Source organism: Thamnophis sirtalis, unplaced genomic scaffold (genome assembly GCF_051295495.1).
Source record: "Thamnophis sirtalis isolate CommonGarterSnake01/CBP01778 unplaced genomic scaffold, rThaSir2_p1.2 scaffold_9, whole genome shotgun sequence".
NCBI lineage: Eukaryota > Metazoa > Chordata > Lepidosauria > Squamata > Natricidae > Thamnophis > Thamnophis sirtalis.
Window position 1 is genome coordinate 31,164,117 of NW_028261389.1, and position 18,548 is coordinate 31,182,664.

Here is an 18,548-nt window from a genome sequence, read left to right on the forward strand (position 1 = left end):
GTGCTGAACAAAATAGAGACTTCTGGGCAGATCTTTCCTCCATACCCCACGCCAACTGAGGGGTTGACTATCACTTTTAAGATCCTAAATAGCTTAGGCCTCAGTTACCTGAGAAAATGTCTTTTTTGCATGTAACCTCATCCCTCATTAATCCATCTCCAGAATCAGAATCACCAGCTTCTCCAGTTGAGACTGGGCCTTGAGATTGTGGAATACTCAGTGTGCAGATATTAGGTTTCTACAGACTTTTCTTTTCTGTTAGGCTTTCAATAATTTAATCATTTAAAATGTAAGCTATTTAATATGTTTTAATGTGAATGGCATTAACTTTAATACATTTAGTGCATTTAAAACTTTAAAACATAATCCATCTGGAACCATTTATGAAGAATGATATAGAATAATAATTATACATATTTTCACAAATAATTCAAATAATGTTTTTCATCTGAAGCATGCCAATTTGTAAAAGTTAATACAGAGTACAAATAGAATAATGCAACTTAAAAATTAGATTGGATTGCCAAATGTTTTGTATTCTCCCTTGGTATCCAGGCATGAAGAGGATATCCAGCATTTTAAAGTGATGAAGGACACAAACAGCCATTATTTTCTATGGAGTGAAAAGTTTCAATCACTAAACAAACTTGTGGAGTATTACAAAAATGTTTCCATCTCCAAAAACAAGCAGATTTTCCTGAGAGAAGAAACCAAGAAAGGATCACAAGTAAACCTTAGAGAGGTCAGTTTTTTATGATAGAGGAGAAGAAAAAAATGTAATCCAGTAAAGTTTGTAAAACTTGTAAGCCAGCAAGGTGACGTTTGCCATGAAATTAGCCACCCCATCAACTTTTTCCTTAGTCGTTTCTAGTTGGTTCTTCCTCCTTTCATCATTTTTTTTATAGAAGCCTTAACACAGGGATCCCCAGGGGCATTAAATTAAATGACACTTGGACTATGGCATTCAGTTTTGGACACCACGATACAAAAAAGATGATAAGACTCTAGAAAGAATTCAGAGAAGAGCAACAAAGATGTTTAGGGGACTGGAGGCTGAAACATATGATGAGCAGTTCTGTCTAGTCTAACAAAGAGAAAAACGAGGCCAGATATGATAGCAGTCTTCCAGTACTTGAGGAACTGCCACAGAGAAGAGGGGGCAGCATATTCTCCAAGCACCTGAAGGTAGGACAAGAAGTAACAGATGGAAGTTTAAAAAGAGAAATCCAATCTAGAATTAAAGAGGAAATTTCCTGAGAATGAGAACAATTAATCAGTGGAAGGGCTTGCCTCCAGAAGCTGTGGATACTCCATCTTTGGAGGTTTTTAAGAAGAGATTGGGCAGCTATTTGTCCAGAACAGTATATGGTGTCCTGTTCAAGCAGGGGGTTGAACTAGAAAATCTCCATGATCTCTTCCAACTCTGGTATTCTGTATTCTTAGGTGAAGTAATAGATTGTAGGAGGTTTCAAAAATAATGTATAATGAAGTGAAAAATTAATACTAATTACAGGAACCATGTGGTTACAGCTATTTGAAAAAAAGGCAAATGCCCTGTCAGATGATTTTGTTAACCATATGAGTGAAACAAACAACAAATTCAGACTCCTTTTAGCAGCCAAATCCAGAAACATTCAATGGCAATAATAAGCAAAACAAAAATCACAAAATCCAAAAGGGAAAATGCTGTTTTATAGACATGGCTGTTTCATGTGTTGTTATGACCTCTTTAGTTATCCAACATTTATTGGGACCTGGGACAACCTAGTAATAGAGATCTAAAGGAAACCCACACAGAGAGACTAATAGCTGCTGTGACTCCCACCAACCATATCAGGACATTTCCTCACAGGGTAGAAAACATCCCCATTCCAGTGAGGCCCAAAAGAAGGAAAACAGGCACCTATGGAAAGCTCTTAATCCTCTTTAATCCACTGTGTGGATTCAACATAAAATGGCAGACAGAGCTGGTACTCAGACTCAAAAGAATAATCTGGTCATTCTTTACACAGCTGGTGTATCAGAGATGCTAAAACAGATATTTGGAAAACATCACATAGCTGTGTTTTTCAAGCCCACCAACACATTGAGACAGAGGCTTATCCACTCTAAAGAGCGGATACCAAAAAATAAGAGTAATGTTGCATATGCAATCCAGCACACTGAGGAGTGTTCAGAGCTTTATATTGGCAAAACCAAGCAGCCTTTACACAAGAGGATGGTCCAGAACAGGAGAAGCAACATCACAGGATCAGAATCAAAACAGTACACCTTCATTTAGAAGAAAAAGGACACTCTTTTGAGGACAATAATATTCACATTTTGGACAGGGAAGATAGTTGGTTTCAGACACAATTGGAGAAATCTACTTATGCCAAAGTGGAAGATCTTTCCCTCGACACAGGTGGAGGCCTCAGACACAACCTGTCCCCCATTTTTTATGCTGCTCTTTCATCAGTTCCAGGAAGATTAAGAGATCTTCACAGGCTCACCAGGTTCACCACACTTAATGACCCACCTAGGGTAAAGAACCTAGGAGTTGGAACATTTACATCCCAATGACTCTTTGCCTATTCACCAAATGAGCCTAGCCATATTAGATGAAAAATGAAATCTCCCTGTAGGACATATGTAGAACCCTCAACCTTAAGCTCAGGTTTAAGAAGCTACTTAGATGAGCACTGAATTGTTTTGAACCAATAAGAAAAGAAGTCCAGTTGTCATGACTCAACTTCCAAACTTCCAAACTTCCTACTTACTATTCTTTTCCTATAAGAAAAAGGGGCTTGACCATCCAAATTGCATTGCTGGCAATAAAGGAGAAAAATTAAACAATCCTGTAAGGCAAACTCCTTGTCTTGTAATGTAAAGGCATGTAACTAGAAGTTTTAAGCCTTCCTTTCCCATATTGAGAGACAAATCAATTTCATAAGAGATTAACTAAACCAGAACCACATTATTGATAAACAATTCTTTTTAATTTTAAAAATAAAAAATCAAACTTTCATTGTTTAACAAGAATCAAGTTTAGTGAAATCAACTGTCAGTATAATGCACTATGTTGATCACAAGATGTCATTATTCTGGTTTTTTTTTTAATGATGATGATTCATCTCAGAGTCAGACAGATGTTTGACTAGATTTGGCATTTTTTCTAGAACCCAGGTTAGGCATTTGATGGTGTTAAAGTTATTGTCACAAGATGTAACCTGTTCAAATAAGACTGCCTTTTGCAATTGACTGATGATGATTTTGTCAATGCCAACAGTATTCAAGTGATGTCTAGATTTTTTGGGATTTTACTATTGGCATTAACTTTGCTTTATTTTGCCACAGTTGTTTTACATCAATTTGGAAGTCTTTGTATTTTGTGATTTTCTCCAGTTCTTTCTCTTCTATTCTGCTATCTCCAAGTATTGCCATGTCCACTATCTAGACTATTTCTCTTTCTTATCAACAATTGTTAAAATTATGGTGTTATTTTCTGTTTGAAGTCTAAAGTCCCAGAGCATCTTAGCTTCTTCATTTTATATTACTTTGTCTATTTTGTAGTCCCAATAGTTCTTCCTTTCAAGCAAATGTTATTTGACATAAGACAAGTGGCAAATAAATTTGATAATAGTACTTAACACTAGCAATAGCACTTAGGCATATAGCATTTCAACAATGCTTTAAAGCCCTCTCTAAGTGGTTTATAGAGCCAGCGTATTGTCCACAACCATCTGGGTCCTCATTTTACCCACCTCAGAAGGATGGAAGGCTGAGTCAACCTTGAGAATCGAACTGCCAAACTGCTTATAGCTGGCAGTCAGCAGAAGTATCCTGCAGTAATGCATTCTAACCATTGTGCCACCATGGCTGTATAAATAGTAAATAAATATTTCTTGCAGATATTCCAATTGTTGCTATTTCATTATGCCACTGTTTGTAATCACGCTGTGTCATCTTGCAGACGAGGCTTCTTCAGCTTCTTTGAAGATGTGGTATTTGCTGTCTTTTGCTATCTACTCAGTTCTGGCTTTGTTCTTAAGGCTTGGTCTTGTGCAGCCAGAATTACACACACCCCTGTCTCTTTCTTCAACTTTCCTGCTCTTAGCCATTGCCAGGACTTGTTGCTATCTGCTTTGCATGTGTGTTTTATTTGTGTATTCCCCCTGTAATACTTTGCCTTTATTATTTGTTCACAACAATGTGAAGTCACAGCTGCCAATTCTTTAGCTGATGTTGGCCGTCATCTGCACTGAATCCTTTCCAAGAACTTAGAATGTCATAATAATGTATCACTGTTGTATATGTGCAAATCCAAGCAGTGCAACTTTCTGCAATTGACAGATGAAAATTTTGAAAATGTGCACATTTTATAAGTGTCATCCAAGATTTTTTGATGTGCAAGTATGTCAATAACTGCTGGAATTGCCATGGCCAGTTTATACCATAATCTTTCAGCTTCAATTTTCAGCTCTTGAACAAATATTTTGTGATCTTCTCCAATTATTTGTTTTCCATTCTACTATCTCTTGGAATTGCTACATCAATTATCCATATTTTCATTTTTCCACTACAATTAAATCTGGTGTTATAAAAAAAAAGACATCCCACAATATTTTAACCTACTCATTATCAATTACTTTTTCCACTGTGTTCCCATCAATAATTCATTACTGGCACATGATAATTTTTACAGATATTCCAGTGAAACATTCTGTCAACTGTGTTATGTAACTGTTTATAATCAGTTTGTGCAAACTTCTTGCCCAAGCTAAGTTTAGGATCTGTTTCTTCTGCCTCTTTGCACACTCTACACTTTGAATCGTTTTCCATTCTGACCTTGTTTGCATTGATACAATTAGCTTGCTCTTGAGAAGCCAAAATCAAGATTTCAATTTCAGACCATCCATATAAAAGAAAGGTGAGGTTTGATTAGCATTTTTTGGTAGCCAAGATTTTTTTTTCAAAATCAATAAAAATGGGATCAGACCAATGACAAAGAAGGGTGGTAATGAATCACTCTGGAAGATGCCTCTCCTAGTGTTGATATTTTTTATTTTCAATAACTCTGACTTCTACTGCTTCATTATTTTTCCATAAACATTCTAATGTTTGTACAGATGCCAGTTTCCAAACATTTGATGATCCAATTATGTGTAATGAATCAAATACCATTTTATATCAATACTGAGCAAAAGCCAGTTAAACTGTTTTGGTTGTTTTTTTTTCTTTTGTAATTCTCCAAAATTTTATTAATCAGAAGTTGATCATTTCTTTTATGTTCTGCCTGAAGCATGTTATTTTATCCTAAATAATATTGGATGTTGTCTGTTGTTATCCCTATGAGTAATTTAAACATTGCAGGCAAGCATCTTATTGACCTATCATTTCCTGTTATATCCCTTTTGCCAGGTCTTTTTGAATCTGATAAGTTTTGCCAGAAAAGTTATTAACCATTTGTTGATGTTTCCTTTATGCAAGACTTCTTTAAGCTATTTATCTATAATTGAATGTAAGCTACTCAGATATTTGGGCCAAAAGCAATGCAATCAGGGGTGAAATTCAGCAGGTTCTGACAGGTTCTGAAGAACCGGTAGCGGAAATTTTGAGTAGTTTGGAGAACTGGCACATACCACCTCTGGCTGGCCCCAGAGTGGTGTGGGAATGGAGATCTTGCAGTATCCTTCCCCTGCCACACCCACTAAGCCACGCGCACAGAACCGGTAGTAAAAAAATTTGAATTTCACCACTGAATGGAATTAATTATTTCCAGTAGATACCCAGTTTTTAATCATTTTCACTTGATTTTTAACCATTTCTGCTATTATTATTGATCTATTATTTATTGCCTTTGATGTGTTTATTATTGTTCAGTAATATTTGAGTCTGGCTCCTGCTGACCTAGGTGATGACTGATCCAGTATAAGATTCTTTTCTGTTTTCTTACCATATTAAATGGACTGATGGATACATTTAGTCTGATTCTTCCATTAAGACTTGTCTGGCATGAATGACCCTTCTAGTAGAATACTCTACTGCCAACAAAGTCATCACAAGCTCCTCCCTTATTATCGTGTTAAAAAAGAAAATGCTAAGATCTTCTAGAACATATCTGATGTACCAGGCTGTTATAAAGCACATAATTACAGCATAGAGATGTAAGAATAATGGACTTTTGCACATACCAATAACAATTTAAAATTTAAAGTACATTCAGCCTAAAATATTTACTGATTTCTTAGAAGACAGCCTGGACCCCAAAGCAACATTTTCTGCTTCTTTTCCTAAACCTCCCAAACTTTGGGGGGTAATTCCAACCAGAATGATCGAAGAGATGTTTGTATTTAAACATTTATTTGCAATCATAGATTTTAGCAAACATTGAGAAGTTGGACACACACAGAGAGAAAGATCTTTCCCAGCTCAGGCCTAGCAATATTTTGCTCCAATTATCTGAGATTCTGCTTTTAATTTTTAAAGAACATCACATGTTCTCTATTACAGTGAGATCCTGGGAGAATCTCCTAAATACAGGTAGTCCTCAACTTACAACCACAGTTGAGCCCCAAATTTATGCTGTCAAGTGAGAAATTAGTTAAGTGAGTTTTGCCCCCTTTTACGACTTTTCTTGCCACATTTGTTAAGTGGATCACTGCAGTTGTTAAATTAGAAGCATGATTGCTAATTGAATCTGGTTTTCCCATTGGCTTTGCTTGTCAGAAGTTCTCAAAAGAGGATCACATGACTGGGACACTGGAAGTGTCATATACTATGTATCAGTCATTGACAAGCATCTGAATGTTAATCACATGGGCATGCTACAATGGTCGTAAGTGTGAAAAATAATCATAAGTCACTTTTTTCAGTGCCGTTGTAACTTTGAACAGTCACTAAACAAACTGTTGCAAGTCGAGGACTACCTGTAAATAGAAAGTCTCAGGATGCATATTTATTCAGATTTAGATAACTCTCCTGCATTTAGACTGGCAGGGCAGCTGCAGTATTATAACGCAGGCTGGCTATTTAGGCCATGATTGAGGTTTTTAAAAAAGTATGTTATGAGGGCTTATATCAAATAGTATCAGATTCAATTCCATGAAATATTCTTTGATTTATGTTCAACTACTGTCAGACATGTTTGTCAGAAGTATAAACCAACTATTTATACCTGTGAACAGTTTGAAAGAAAGACTGGGGCTGGTTGTAGGACAGATGCAGGAGTATAATCTAGATTATTTCATTGTATTTGTATGTATTCTTTCCATACAGCAGAATGTCTTAAAATATCTACAGAACTAAGGTGTAAGAAAAACTAATTGCTCTAGCAGCCCTGTCAAACAAACAGCCCGTGGGCAGGATACGTCACATGCAGGCCATACCCACCCCGGTTCTGCAAAGCATGTGCAAAGTAAACCAGTAGTAAAGCCAGGAGCAGCCCACCTCTGATACGAAGTATATTTCCACCTGGACAAAAAATAATTGTGGAACACATTTAGAGCAATCCATAAAGCAATCCATCTAAGTATACAAATAAGGATTTGAGGTTTGCAACAAAGGGATATTTTTCACTATACTGATACTTAAAACTTAAAAGGCAAAAGAAAATAGGTTATTTTGGAGAGATTCCAGACTATAATTTCAGCTCATGCTAGAAAGACTGGTTCCAGTCATGCAATGAAGCAAAAAAGTTTACCTGACACAATTTTTTGTTTGCTTTTAAAGAAAGTCCTAGGAGACAATCCAGTATAAATTGGAATGTATATTCTGAATTCTGCTTTAATGTTTTGTTCTCTTTCTTAGCACCTTTTTATTACAAAGAAAAGAAATTAATCAGCGTTTAGCTATAAAATCTCTGCAGTTTTGAATTATTTACCAGCATTATAAAAATCCCTTTGTTACTAATTAGCAATGAACGTATGTTCATATAAATGGGTGCCAACAGGTTTAAGCAGCAAAGTGAAATCAGGCGTAAAACATGACTGAAAGTTTTATAAAGCTAAATAAATCCAAATCAACAAAAAGTTGGGATCTTCAATTCCATTATTTGCAGGATGGCATAAAGTGTAGAAATTTGTAGAGCCACTCTCTCAAAAAGTTCAGTTTTTAAGATTGACAGATATCTAAACATAAAGTGCATGAGCTTAGAAAAAACAGCTTCTGGGATTTTGCTGGAAAGAGCATAATTTAAAAGAAAATAATGCAACCATTACTCAATGTATTTTGAGACATATGTTTCCCTTTCAAATGGACATAGCAGCAAGTTGCTACATGAAATAATAAGTAGTTCCTTTTTAATTAAAAAACATTCATAAATATACAGTATGTGTGCTATGAATACTCTAAAAACAAATATTTGATTTAAAGATAGAATAGTTATGCTACTCTGTAAGCAGATACTTTTTTGTAATATATTCAGTTCAATTGGAACTGAAGATTTTTTATTGCTGCTTTGGTAAACCTCACTGCTTGCTGTCAATTGCAGATGATAGTAAGGTAGGATTACCATATTTGAGTTGCAAAACTCCAGACAACCTCTAGATGGAAACAAAGATAAACAACCTTTCTATTGCCAAAACTAATGGTCATTTCAATTCTTGCAACCCAGATAAGGAAATTTTAACACATGGATTCACAGTATTTCACAATGCAGCTGTCAAGTGTCAGAAATCAGGAGTCCAGGCAGTTCAAATGAATATATAAGTTTATTGCAAGTTTATGCTCTCTACAAGAATCTGAACTACTAACAATAAAAGCAAATTGGGGGTAGATAAGAGTCAACAGAATTCAAGGTGGGCTGGACTTAGATCTCTTGTGGGTGCGAAAGGACGCAAGACTGATGACACATTTGACCTCTTCTTCCATGGGCTCAACCTGGTCATTTCCTAAAATAGCTTTCCAAATTATTTGTATGGCAGGCTTCAAATGACTTGAGTATATTCTGTGTGATTGTTATATGTAATATGAATAAAGATTCTAGTCAATTAGTATTTAAGTAACTTTTCATCCTTATGTAAAGCAGATGTTTAAAAAATGATCCCTCTGTGTCTGTGTGTGATCATTGCAAATGAAAGTATTATATATAAATATTATATAAATATATTTATTATATTTATTAAAAGTGGCATAAACTAGTAATTTGAGCACAAAGAAGAATCCAGAAAGGTGTTTTTTAGGAAAGTATAAACAACAATGTTCTTAAATGAAACAAGAAAGCTACCAATAGTTAAAAAAACAATTCATCAAGCAATAAGGTAGGACAAGAAATGGGGTAGAAGAATAATATAAAGAAAGGAGGGGAAAAGATCAGCAGGTAAAGTAATAAAAGGGAAATCCTTTATGATTTTTTGAATGCTATCTTCCAAGACAGAGATAAATTCAATTGCAAGTACTGCCATCCAATATTTGCTATAAATATTGAATTTTCTTCAAAGAAACTTATTCATCTTCAGCTTTTCTTCGTACTCTGAAGCCAAATTTTCCCATGATTTCCAGATGCCTTTTCATTTCCAGCCTTAGCATTCTAGTTGCCAGGAATTCGTGTGACTATTTAAATGCTTGTGGGCAAGGTTCGCATGTCATCACAGAATTAATTTCTATTCCCTTAGCATGTGTAGTTAGAGTATAGGCGTGGATCACTATCATTTTGATTTTCTTGCCTTTGACTCAGACTGAGGTCTTGATATCATTTTTTATTGTAACCTAAACAAATATCAATAATAATGACAGCTATTCCAGTGCCACTCTCATCTTTCTTGTTTGCAGTGGATATATTGTTCATCTGATGAGAAGTGACCCATTCCAGTCCATTTCAATTGACTGATTCCCAGAAAGTCAATGTTCAATCTTGACATTTTTACTTGGACACCATCAAGTTGCCTTGATTCATGGTTCTGACATTCCATGTAAAGAATATATAAGAGTCAGAGTGTACGTATTTTTGCAGCCCTGAATTTTTTCCTTTGGGAAAGTAACATGCTACAAAGGAGAATCCAATTCTTAAATATAATCTTTTATTTCCAAGAATGTTTCTGGACCCCAAAAATGTCTTAGAAAGTTAAAAAAAAAAAAAAAAGTAATGAAGAACTGCAGCTCAGATTTTTGTTTGGAAGGAAAAGCACAGAAAACCTCTTGAAATGCTAGAAATAGCATGGCTTATCAATGGTTTGCTTACTGATAAATGGGACTAGTCACATTAATAAAGCTTTCTTAAAAGCTTTTCTAGTCCACAAAGTTTAGTTTACAAACCAGTTTCTAAACATGACCTTACTCTTCGTTGCTTTTTGTTGAATCATAGATTCATGTGTTTGGTGACTGTGGGAAAACATACCAAAAAGTCTAATTTGAAAAACAAGGGGCATCATTTATGGGAAGGACTACTTATGAATAAATATGCAGTGTAACAGGGAAAACTTGTTTCTTTCCAGGAAGCATGTGATAAGAACCAATATAAAAAGGGGTTGGAAGCACTCCATCCATCAATAAAAGATGCAAAATCATCAGAGCACAATAAATATGAGGATCCTTTTGCATCTTGGCATCATAAGCAGGTAATACAATAATCAGTGATAGGCAGAAAATAGATTTAGTTCTATGTGATGTATCAAGAAGGATTTGTTTCTCAGAATTTTTAACAATAATAACAATAAAAATGATTACCTATCACGAACCTATCTTCAGGAAATGGATGCTTCAATCAGTTTTTAGTTTTCATTTGGGATTCGGCATCGGTTATCTTTACTGTTGTAGAGCCAGGATAGAGGTAATGCATCCATCCTGATGTTTTTTTTATCTTTCAGCAGTTTTTGACACCACTGACCACCGTATCCTTATGAACCATCTGCAGGGAGGGATTATTCTCATCCTTCTTTCATGGTTTCCTCCATTCAGTGTTAGCAAGCAAGATAAGGTTGTCCCCTAGACCCTATGATGTGAGGTGACTTTAATATGGTCCATTCTAGTTTAATGTGTGCAGGAAGCCATTAAAAGAGGGGTCTGACGTTCAGTATCATCATCAGTATGTTGATGATACCCAGTTACATCTTTTTACTTTAGACTGGACAAATGAGTACTTGGAAACTACACAGGCCTGGTTGGGGAAGAACTGAATTTGATTCAATGTTACAAAGCCTGAATAGCTGTGGATATTAGGGACTCTGTATCCAGGACTTTCCATCTATACTCTTGGATGGAGAAGCACTTCCCTGCTCAAGAATGATGCACAATTCTGAGGGTCTTTTTGGAATTACTGTTCAAAAAGAAGTGGCAGCTATGGCCAAGGGAGACTTCCGTCAGCTCCATCCTCTGGATCAGGAGGCCCTTGAGACACTCAGTCATGCCCTAATCACCTGAAGGGTGATGCAAGGGTGACTCACTAATGCAATGTATTTTACATGAAAACCATTCAGAATCTTCAGATGATCCAGAACATTAACATTTGAGTGGTGATGGGCATGCTTCAATATGACTATATGACACTTCTGTTCTGCAAGCTGTGCTGGTAGCTGGTCTGTTTGGCTTCCATTCTGTTGCTGTCCCATAAAAGCCTTGCAGATCTTGTTGTCTCCCAGGCCTTGCTGTGAAATAGATGGGGCCACTTGAGTGTGTTTGCTGTTTTTGTTTTCTGTTTATATTGTACCAAGATACCCTCTTAATAGGTGACCATTCCATCTTGGATCATATTCATAGTGGTAATGTTATATTTTTTTGCTTCATAGAATAGACATGGCAGAAGCTTGGATATTCAAGATCGACCTAGGGCCCCAAAGGATTGTAAAGAGCCAAGTGCAACATCTATTTCCCGGAGACACACTGATCCAGCACAACAAGTACAGGTAAGTACAAGTACACTCATCTTTTTTTCAGAGAGAGAATTTAATTTGACAGGTAATACAGCTAAACTTTTATTTTTTTTAAAAAAATAGATCAATTTATTTTTTTCTATGTATTTCACTGGAAGAGAAAAAATAACATTAAGCAAAATGGAAAGCTTAGGGGAAGCTCTCAGGAACTTCCAATATGGCTAACAAAGAACAATACTTAATGTGATGGGAGCTATTTAATAATTTCAATATTGGAGTAATGTAAATAATTGGTGGGTATACATTTTACTTATATTATTTTAATTCATTTTAAGTGTAAATAAAGTCAATCATAGTTGCTGTCTTGATCCCACACACTATTTTTTGGTGCAACCAAGCACAACTCTTAAATATCAAGCACAGCCTTCAACCCAGAAATAGCTGGGTGTATGTATAAACCTTTGGTTTATAATGTAATATAACAACTGGTTCGGTGATCACGCAATTTGCAATTTGAAGAAATCTTAACTTCTGGGTTTCTTTGGAAGAGTAACACAGCTGATTTGCGTGGCAGGCTGCTCTGCCGCGTGAATCAGCTGTGTTACTCTACCAAAGATAAAGGTAGGGAAATAGCGTGGGCAGGCGGGTGGGCCCATCTGATTCTCGGGGTGAACTAGTTCACTCCCAGCTGATCATTGGAGCTACTGGTTCACCTGAACCGGTCTGAACTGGTGGAATCCCACCCCTGGTAATATGGTACCTATGAAGACCAATAAACTTAGAGACAACTTTGTGGTTTCTGTCAATTAACTTTGTTAATTAGAACAAGTGTTCACATAGAGGTAGCCCTTGACTTTCAACAGTTTCTGTAATGGCCATTTGAAGTTACAATGGCACTGAAAAAGTGACTTATGACCATTTTTCACGCTTATGTCTGTCGCAGCATCCCCATGGTCATGTGATCAAAATTCGGATGCTTGGCAACTGGTTTATATTTATGATAGTTGCAGTCCTCCAGGGTTATGTGATCACCTTTTGTGATCTTTTGACAAGTAAAGCCAATGGAGAAGCAAGATTCACTTAAAAACCATGTTACTAACTTAACAACTGCAGTGATTCACTTAACTGTGGCGAGAAAGATTGCAAAATGGGGCAAAACTCACTTAACAAATGTTTCAATTAGCAACAGAAGTTGAGGACTTCCTATAGTCATAAGCAGCCTGATAACAAATCTATCAGTTACTCTCCTTCCCCGTCCAAAAATGATGGAAAACATCATTCTGGCAGCCATGACAGTCTGATTGAAGCTGTGCCTATTTTTTATGTGTGCTGTGATTTCTTTTCCCACAATCTGTGGATCCCTCTGCTGGAATTCTTTGGTAAAGTCTTCTTAGTTTTTATTTTTACAACAAATCTACATATCAGTACATTTTGTATCCTTAAGTGCCAGTCCACCTTGCTAGGAGAAGCTCTGCAACAGACATACTAGTAAAATGCCAATGGGTTATAATCTTTAGAAGGATCAGAGTGTGGGTATGGATAGGTGTAAAGCCAGACACATAGAAAGCTAAGAAATTAAACACAGTACTATTTATTATTATGACAACCTAGTGTAAAATGTAATTACAATTATTCTAGTGACTAAATGTTTATGTATATAATAACCAAGCGTCTGTATTCTTCCATTAAAGCTATACTAATAGATATAAATTATAGGTACCTCTGTTCTGATACTATTTTTTCTGAACTGCTATTTTTTTCTTTCTCTCCACTTGTTTAACGATAGAATGGCCCAATATTTTTTTTTCTTGCCTAGGCTGACAGTTACTATACTACAATCTATTTTTTTCCCTTTAACCCACTCTTTCCCAGCATCAGAACTATACTGTCTCATTCCACCTCCATTTATCTGCTCTGGATTTTTCTATACTTTTTCCTTCAAAATCTACATGCTGGTGTACAGGTAATTCTAAAGAGTTTAGACTTTTTTCTTTTTCTGTAACTGCCTGTGTTCTCAAAATTAGAAGGTGTCTTGGCATGGTCATCAGAAATTAGAGATATTAGAGATACGGGACACAAAACATGCAACTGGGTATGAAACAGGGGTGGGTTCCTGCCAGTTTTAACCTCTTCTATAGAAGAGGTTCCACAAATCTACCGTGCCGTTTAGAACTGGTTCCAGCTCCCTCCCCCCGCCCATCCGCACCACGCTTGCCCTGCCCTCCACTCATTGATTGGCTGGCTCACCAACCGCCCCACCTGCCTCTAAGAGTCCTATCTAAACCTTAAAGTCTTAAAGATGGCAAGTTTGAACATCCCTGGGTTTTTTATTCTAAAGAGTTAGGGGTGCAAGGGTCTTGTAACTTGACAGCTTTAAGACTTGTGTGCTTCAAATGCCAGAGTTTCTGAGCCAACATTTTGGTTGCTAAGCAAGAGCGTTGTTAAGTGAGTTTACCACATTTTACAAGTTGGCCACGCCCACCCAGTCACATGACTGCCAAGCCACTTCCACTCAGTCACATGGCTGGCAAGCCACTCCCACAAAGCCGGCCACATGTACAGAAGAGGTTCTAAAAATTTTTGAAACCTACCACTGGTATGAAAATAATCTGAGGTCCATGGGGTTTTTTAAGGAAAAACATTGAGGGGGTGGAGAAATGAACAATTTATGAGGTAGATAAGGTACAACATCTCTACATTACAAGAAGTTAGGTCATTATGATTTGGTGATAGCAAATTTCACTATAATCTCCAAGATTGTATTTGTGGCTAATGCATTTCTTTCTCTTTATTGCTAGAGGCCAAAATGGGTTCGGGCCTTGTATGATTTTGAGGCGGCAGAGGGCGATGAGCTAGAATTCTGCACTGGAGACATCATAGAAGTCGTCGACAGCTCTGATGAACATTGGTGGAAAGGCTGTTTACATGGAACACTTGGTCTCTTTCCTGCCAACTATGTGCAACCAATGAACTAATAAACTGTCTTTGTTTCTCATGGGGGTTTAATAAGAATGTGCCATTGTATAAATAGAAGATACTCTTAAAATATCTAGTTACTGTTCATAGCTCCTTAATCTTAATCACTATTAATTATTATTTAATACACCATCTCCTTTGAGCTAACATTTCAGGAAACTAGCTATGGATAGGTTTGATTCATTTGAAACATTATAGCAGAAAAGTCCTTTTTGGACCACTGTCTCAACTCTTAAATTCATTCAGTACTTTTACAATTTTACAAAGTAGATATAGGTAGTCCTCAACTTGCAACCATAACTGAGCCCAACATTTCTATTGCTAACAAGACAGTTGCTAAGTGGGTTTTGACCCCATTTTATGATCTTTCTTGCCACAGTCATTCAGTGAATCACTACAGTCGTTAAGTTAATAACATGGTTGCTAAATAAATCTGGTTTCTCCACTGACTTTGCTTGCCCAAAAATCCCAAAAGGTGATCACATAACCCTGGCAACCATCATAAATATGAACCAGTTGCCAAGTGCCTGAATTTTGGTCACGTGTCTGCGGGGATACTGCAATGGTCATAAATGTGGGAAACAATCATGTCCCTTTTTTCAGTGCCTATGAAGCTTCAAACAGTCACTAAATGAACTGTTGTAAGTCAAAAACTACCTATATTTCATTGTACAAATGTACATGCAGAACTTTAATTTTTTTTAAAGGGGGGGGGAATCCAAGAAAATTATTTAAATAGTATTCAATTTGTTGATCTGTACACCTATCATTTGCATTCAGTTTTCTGAAGAAAGTTGATTCAGCCCAGTTGAGAAAAATACAGTGCTCTTTCTATCTTGGTTTGAGTTGTCTTTCCATACGATGATTCCCTACTTTTTGTAAGATTTAGTAAGACAGCTTGCAAAATCGCTCTGATTGTTCTTCCAAATATTGTAAAGTCTACATGCTTATTTCATGGAACAAATGCCTGAGAATATTAACATTGTGCCATGGAATTGGAAAAAAATGTTTCATTTTAGAGTAAATTTCTACTTCCTGATACACGGAAAAAATAAGCAACCAGTTGAACAATTTGAATTGTCGCCATTATGCTAATAATGTCTCTTTCTTAACATCACATAACTCCATGGCTGATTCACAGGGAAATCCACAAAGTAAACATGTCTCAGCTTTGTATCTGATAGTAATAACTTCCTTCAAAGAATATTGGAAATTCAATTACAATAAATATACTATTAACCTAAGATTCGTCCTGTCTCCTCCCAAGTGAAATCAAGCACATATGACAAAAAAATATTTATTAGTGATATTTACATAAGCTGTTCATGTCAAAAAAAATTCATCGTACACTTATTAATTTGTTATAACACCTGAATAAGTTCTCCTAGGCTGCTAAGAGATGCTCCAATGGAAGGTGTTTAAAGAAAGAAGTACTTTAATATAAAAACAGTATACAATAAAAATAAATAATATTTTTAGCAATCTAAATTCCCAAAATATACTGTCTTTGTTCACATTAGTCTTGATTGGGTATGATAGCAATAGCAATAGCACTTAGACTTTACAGTGCTTTACAGCCCTCTCTAATCAGTTTACAGCATATTGGCCCCCAACAATCTGGGTCCTCATTTTACCCACCTCAGAAGGATGAAAGGCTGAGTCAACCTTGAACCTGGTGAAATTTGAACTGCCAAATTGCAGGCAGCCAGCAGGCAGTAGAAGTAGCCTGCAGTACTGCACTCTAACCACTGTGCCACTGTGGCTCTTAAATGATGAATTTAAATGGGTAGCATGATAGGGCTACATATTCTAATTGCATCACCTATGTTTTCTTAGCCTACTTAGATAGAGTAGGCCATAATTCATACTAGTTAAGGTTTCTTCCTATCTTCCTTGTCTCTTGTACTCACAAGCATTAGAACAGGCCCTGGATTCTGTTCTTCCAGTACAAATACCAATATGTTTTTTTTTTTATAAAACCCTTTATATGCAAGGAAATATATTTACCACTGCTATAGCAAAATCTGGGTGGAACATTTTCTCGTATTATTGAAACCTTCCACTTCCTCAAAAAAAAACTTGGAGTAAACCTTGCAACTCAACTTTACAAAAGCATTACTTTACTGTAATTCTGATGACTGGTTTAACTGACTTTAAAAATAATTCTGCAGAAATAGATAACCAGTAATCTCTTGTGAATGATAACTGAACTTTCTAAATGACTTATGTCAGCCAAGTCATCCTGATTACAAAAAAAAAATCATTTTAAAAAATACAAGTACAATATCATCATGGTAAACAATGCTGACAAACCACTGCCTATTCCTTTCACTATCAGAGGAGTCTCTAATGTAAGTAAAAGCTTTTTGAAGTGGTCTCATTTGCATGAAACATAAAAGATTCCATTTACATTAATAGAAGCATCAACTGGAAAGAACTGTAAATGTAGATATCAGCTACTAGGGGAAACAAACAAATAAAGGACTCACCATGAATTTAAATGCAAAATATAGAGTCAAAATATTGCTTGCATTAAGAAGAAATAATGCTCCAAAATGTTACAAAGGATAAAGTATAAGTACTGCAAAAAGCAAAAGACAACTTTCCACTCATTAAAACTTTATAGGTAGCCAATTAAAGAAATGTAGAATACCTTGCATAAATGTCCCACTATATGATAAGGAACATTAGCTCCAGTTTCCTTACTGTTTTTTGACTGAATAAATATTTATAATGCATTCTATCTACAGTGTGTCCGTCTTCCCCAAACTATTACTGAATATCAATAGTCTGTTCTGCAAGTGAATGCAAATCCTCAAAGATGTATTACATATTTTACTGCAGTTTACAAATACCTATGTACCGAATGTTAATCCTAACCCTAAACCATACATAGAATGAAGAATAGAATAACAGAGTTGGAAGAGAACTTGGAGGTCTTCTAATCCAGGGGTCTCCAACTTTGGCAACTTTAAGACCCATGGACTTCAACTCCCAGAAGGGAGTTGAAGTCCACACATCTTAAACTTGTCAAAGTTGGAGACCCCTGTTCTAAACTTGTCAAAGTTGGAACCCCCTGCTTAGTCAGGAAACTAGAACTATCTTCCCCAAAATAGTGCTGCCCTGCTGTGTTGGGATTAAGACTTTAAAAATTCCCAGCTAAAAAAGCTTTCTATAAATTGATTAAGAATTCTGTGACCTGTAAACCAAACATAGCTGGGTAACAGTGCTTCATGGCTTTGTTAGGGAGGAAGGCAGGCAGGAATTGTTTCAGAAACTTGTCCTTCCCTAGCCTTTTATAGAACTTCAGCCCCTAACCCAATGCAAATCCTCCATATAGTGCTCCTGAAGGAGGTGCCGTCCTCCAGTTTAAGGATCATTCAGCACTGGATACCTACCATTAAACAGAAATCAAGTTCATTCATTATGTTAACCCATAATTTGTTTAATCATGGCTTACTGAGTAAGCCACAAATTATCATTATGTTACCCAATTTGGAAATGACGTGGCTGCAAGAAAACAACCAAGCTCAGAGAACACCAAGGACCCCACAGTTCAATCCTGACCTACAGATACTCTCTTCTCTCAGTTTACAAACTGTAATGGCTAAATTAATAGATTGAACAAACTAAAGTAAAACAAACCACGTTATTGTTAAGAGTAATACATAGATCAAGTTTTACTGGGCATATGCAGTAATCGGGATAAGTAAAAGTAGAAGAAATTCCATTGGTTCTCTTTGGTACCCTCTCACAAACTGTAGATTGGTGTTATCCCCAATGGAA

General features: G+C 36.2%; 1 protein-coding gene across 1 annotated transcript in view; it reads left to right on the forward strand.

The window, feature by feature from the left end:
* GRAP2 (GRB2 related adaptor protein 2) overlaps positions 1-16,030 on the forward strand; it is a 73,511-nt gene extending 57,481 nt beyond the window's left edge. The window contains exons 5-8 of the mRNA XM_087723208.1: positions 556-742; positions 10,413-10,535; positions 11,703-11,819; positions 14,585-16,030. Coding sequence (XP_087579334.1) covers positions 556-742; positions 10,413-10,535; positions 11,703-11,819; positions 14,585-14,761 — 604 coding nt within the window. The 3' untranslated portion in view covers positions 14,762-16,030. The remainder of the gene's footprint in view (positions 1-555; positions 743-10,412; positions 10,536-11,702; positions 11,820-14,584) is intronic.
* Positions 16,031-18,548: the final 2,518 nt, after the last annotated feature.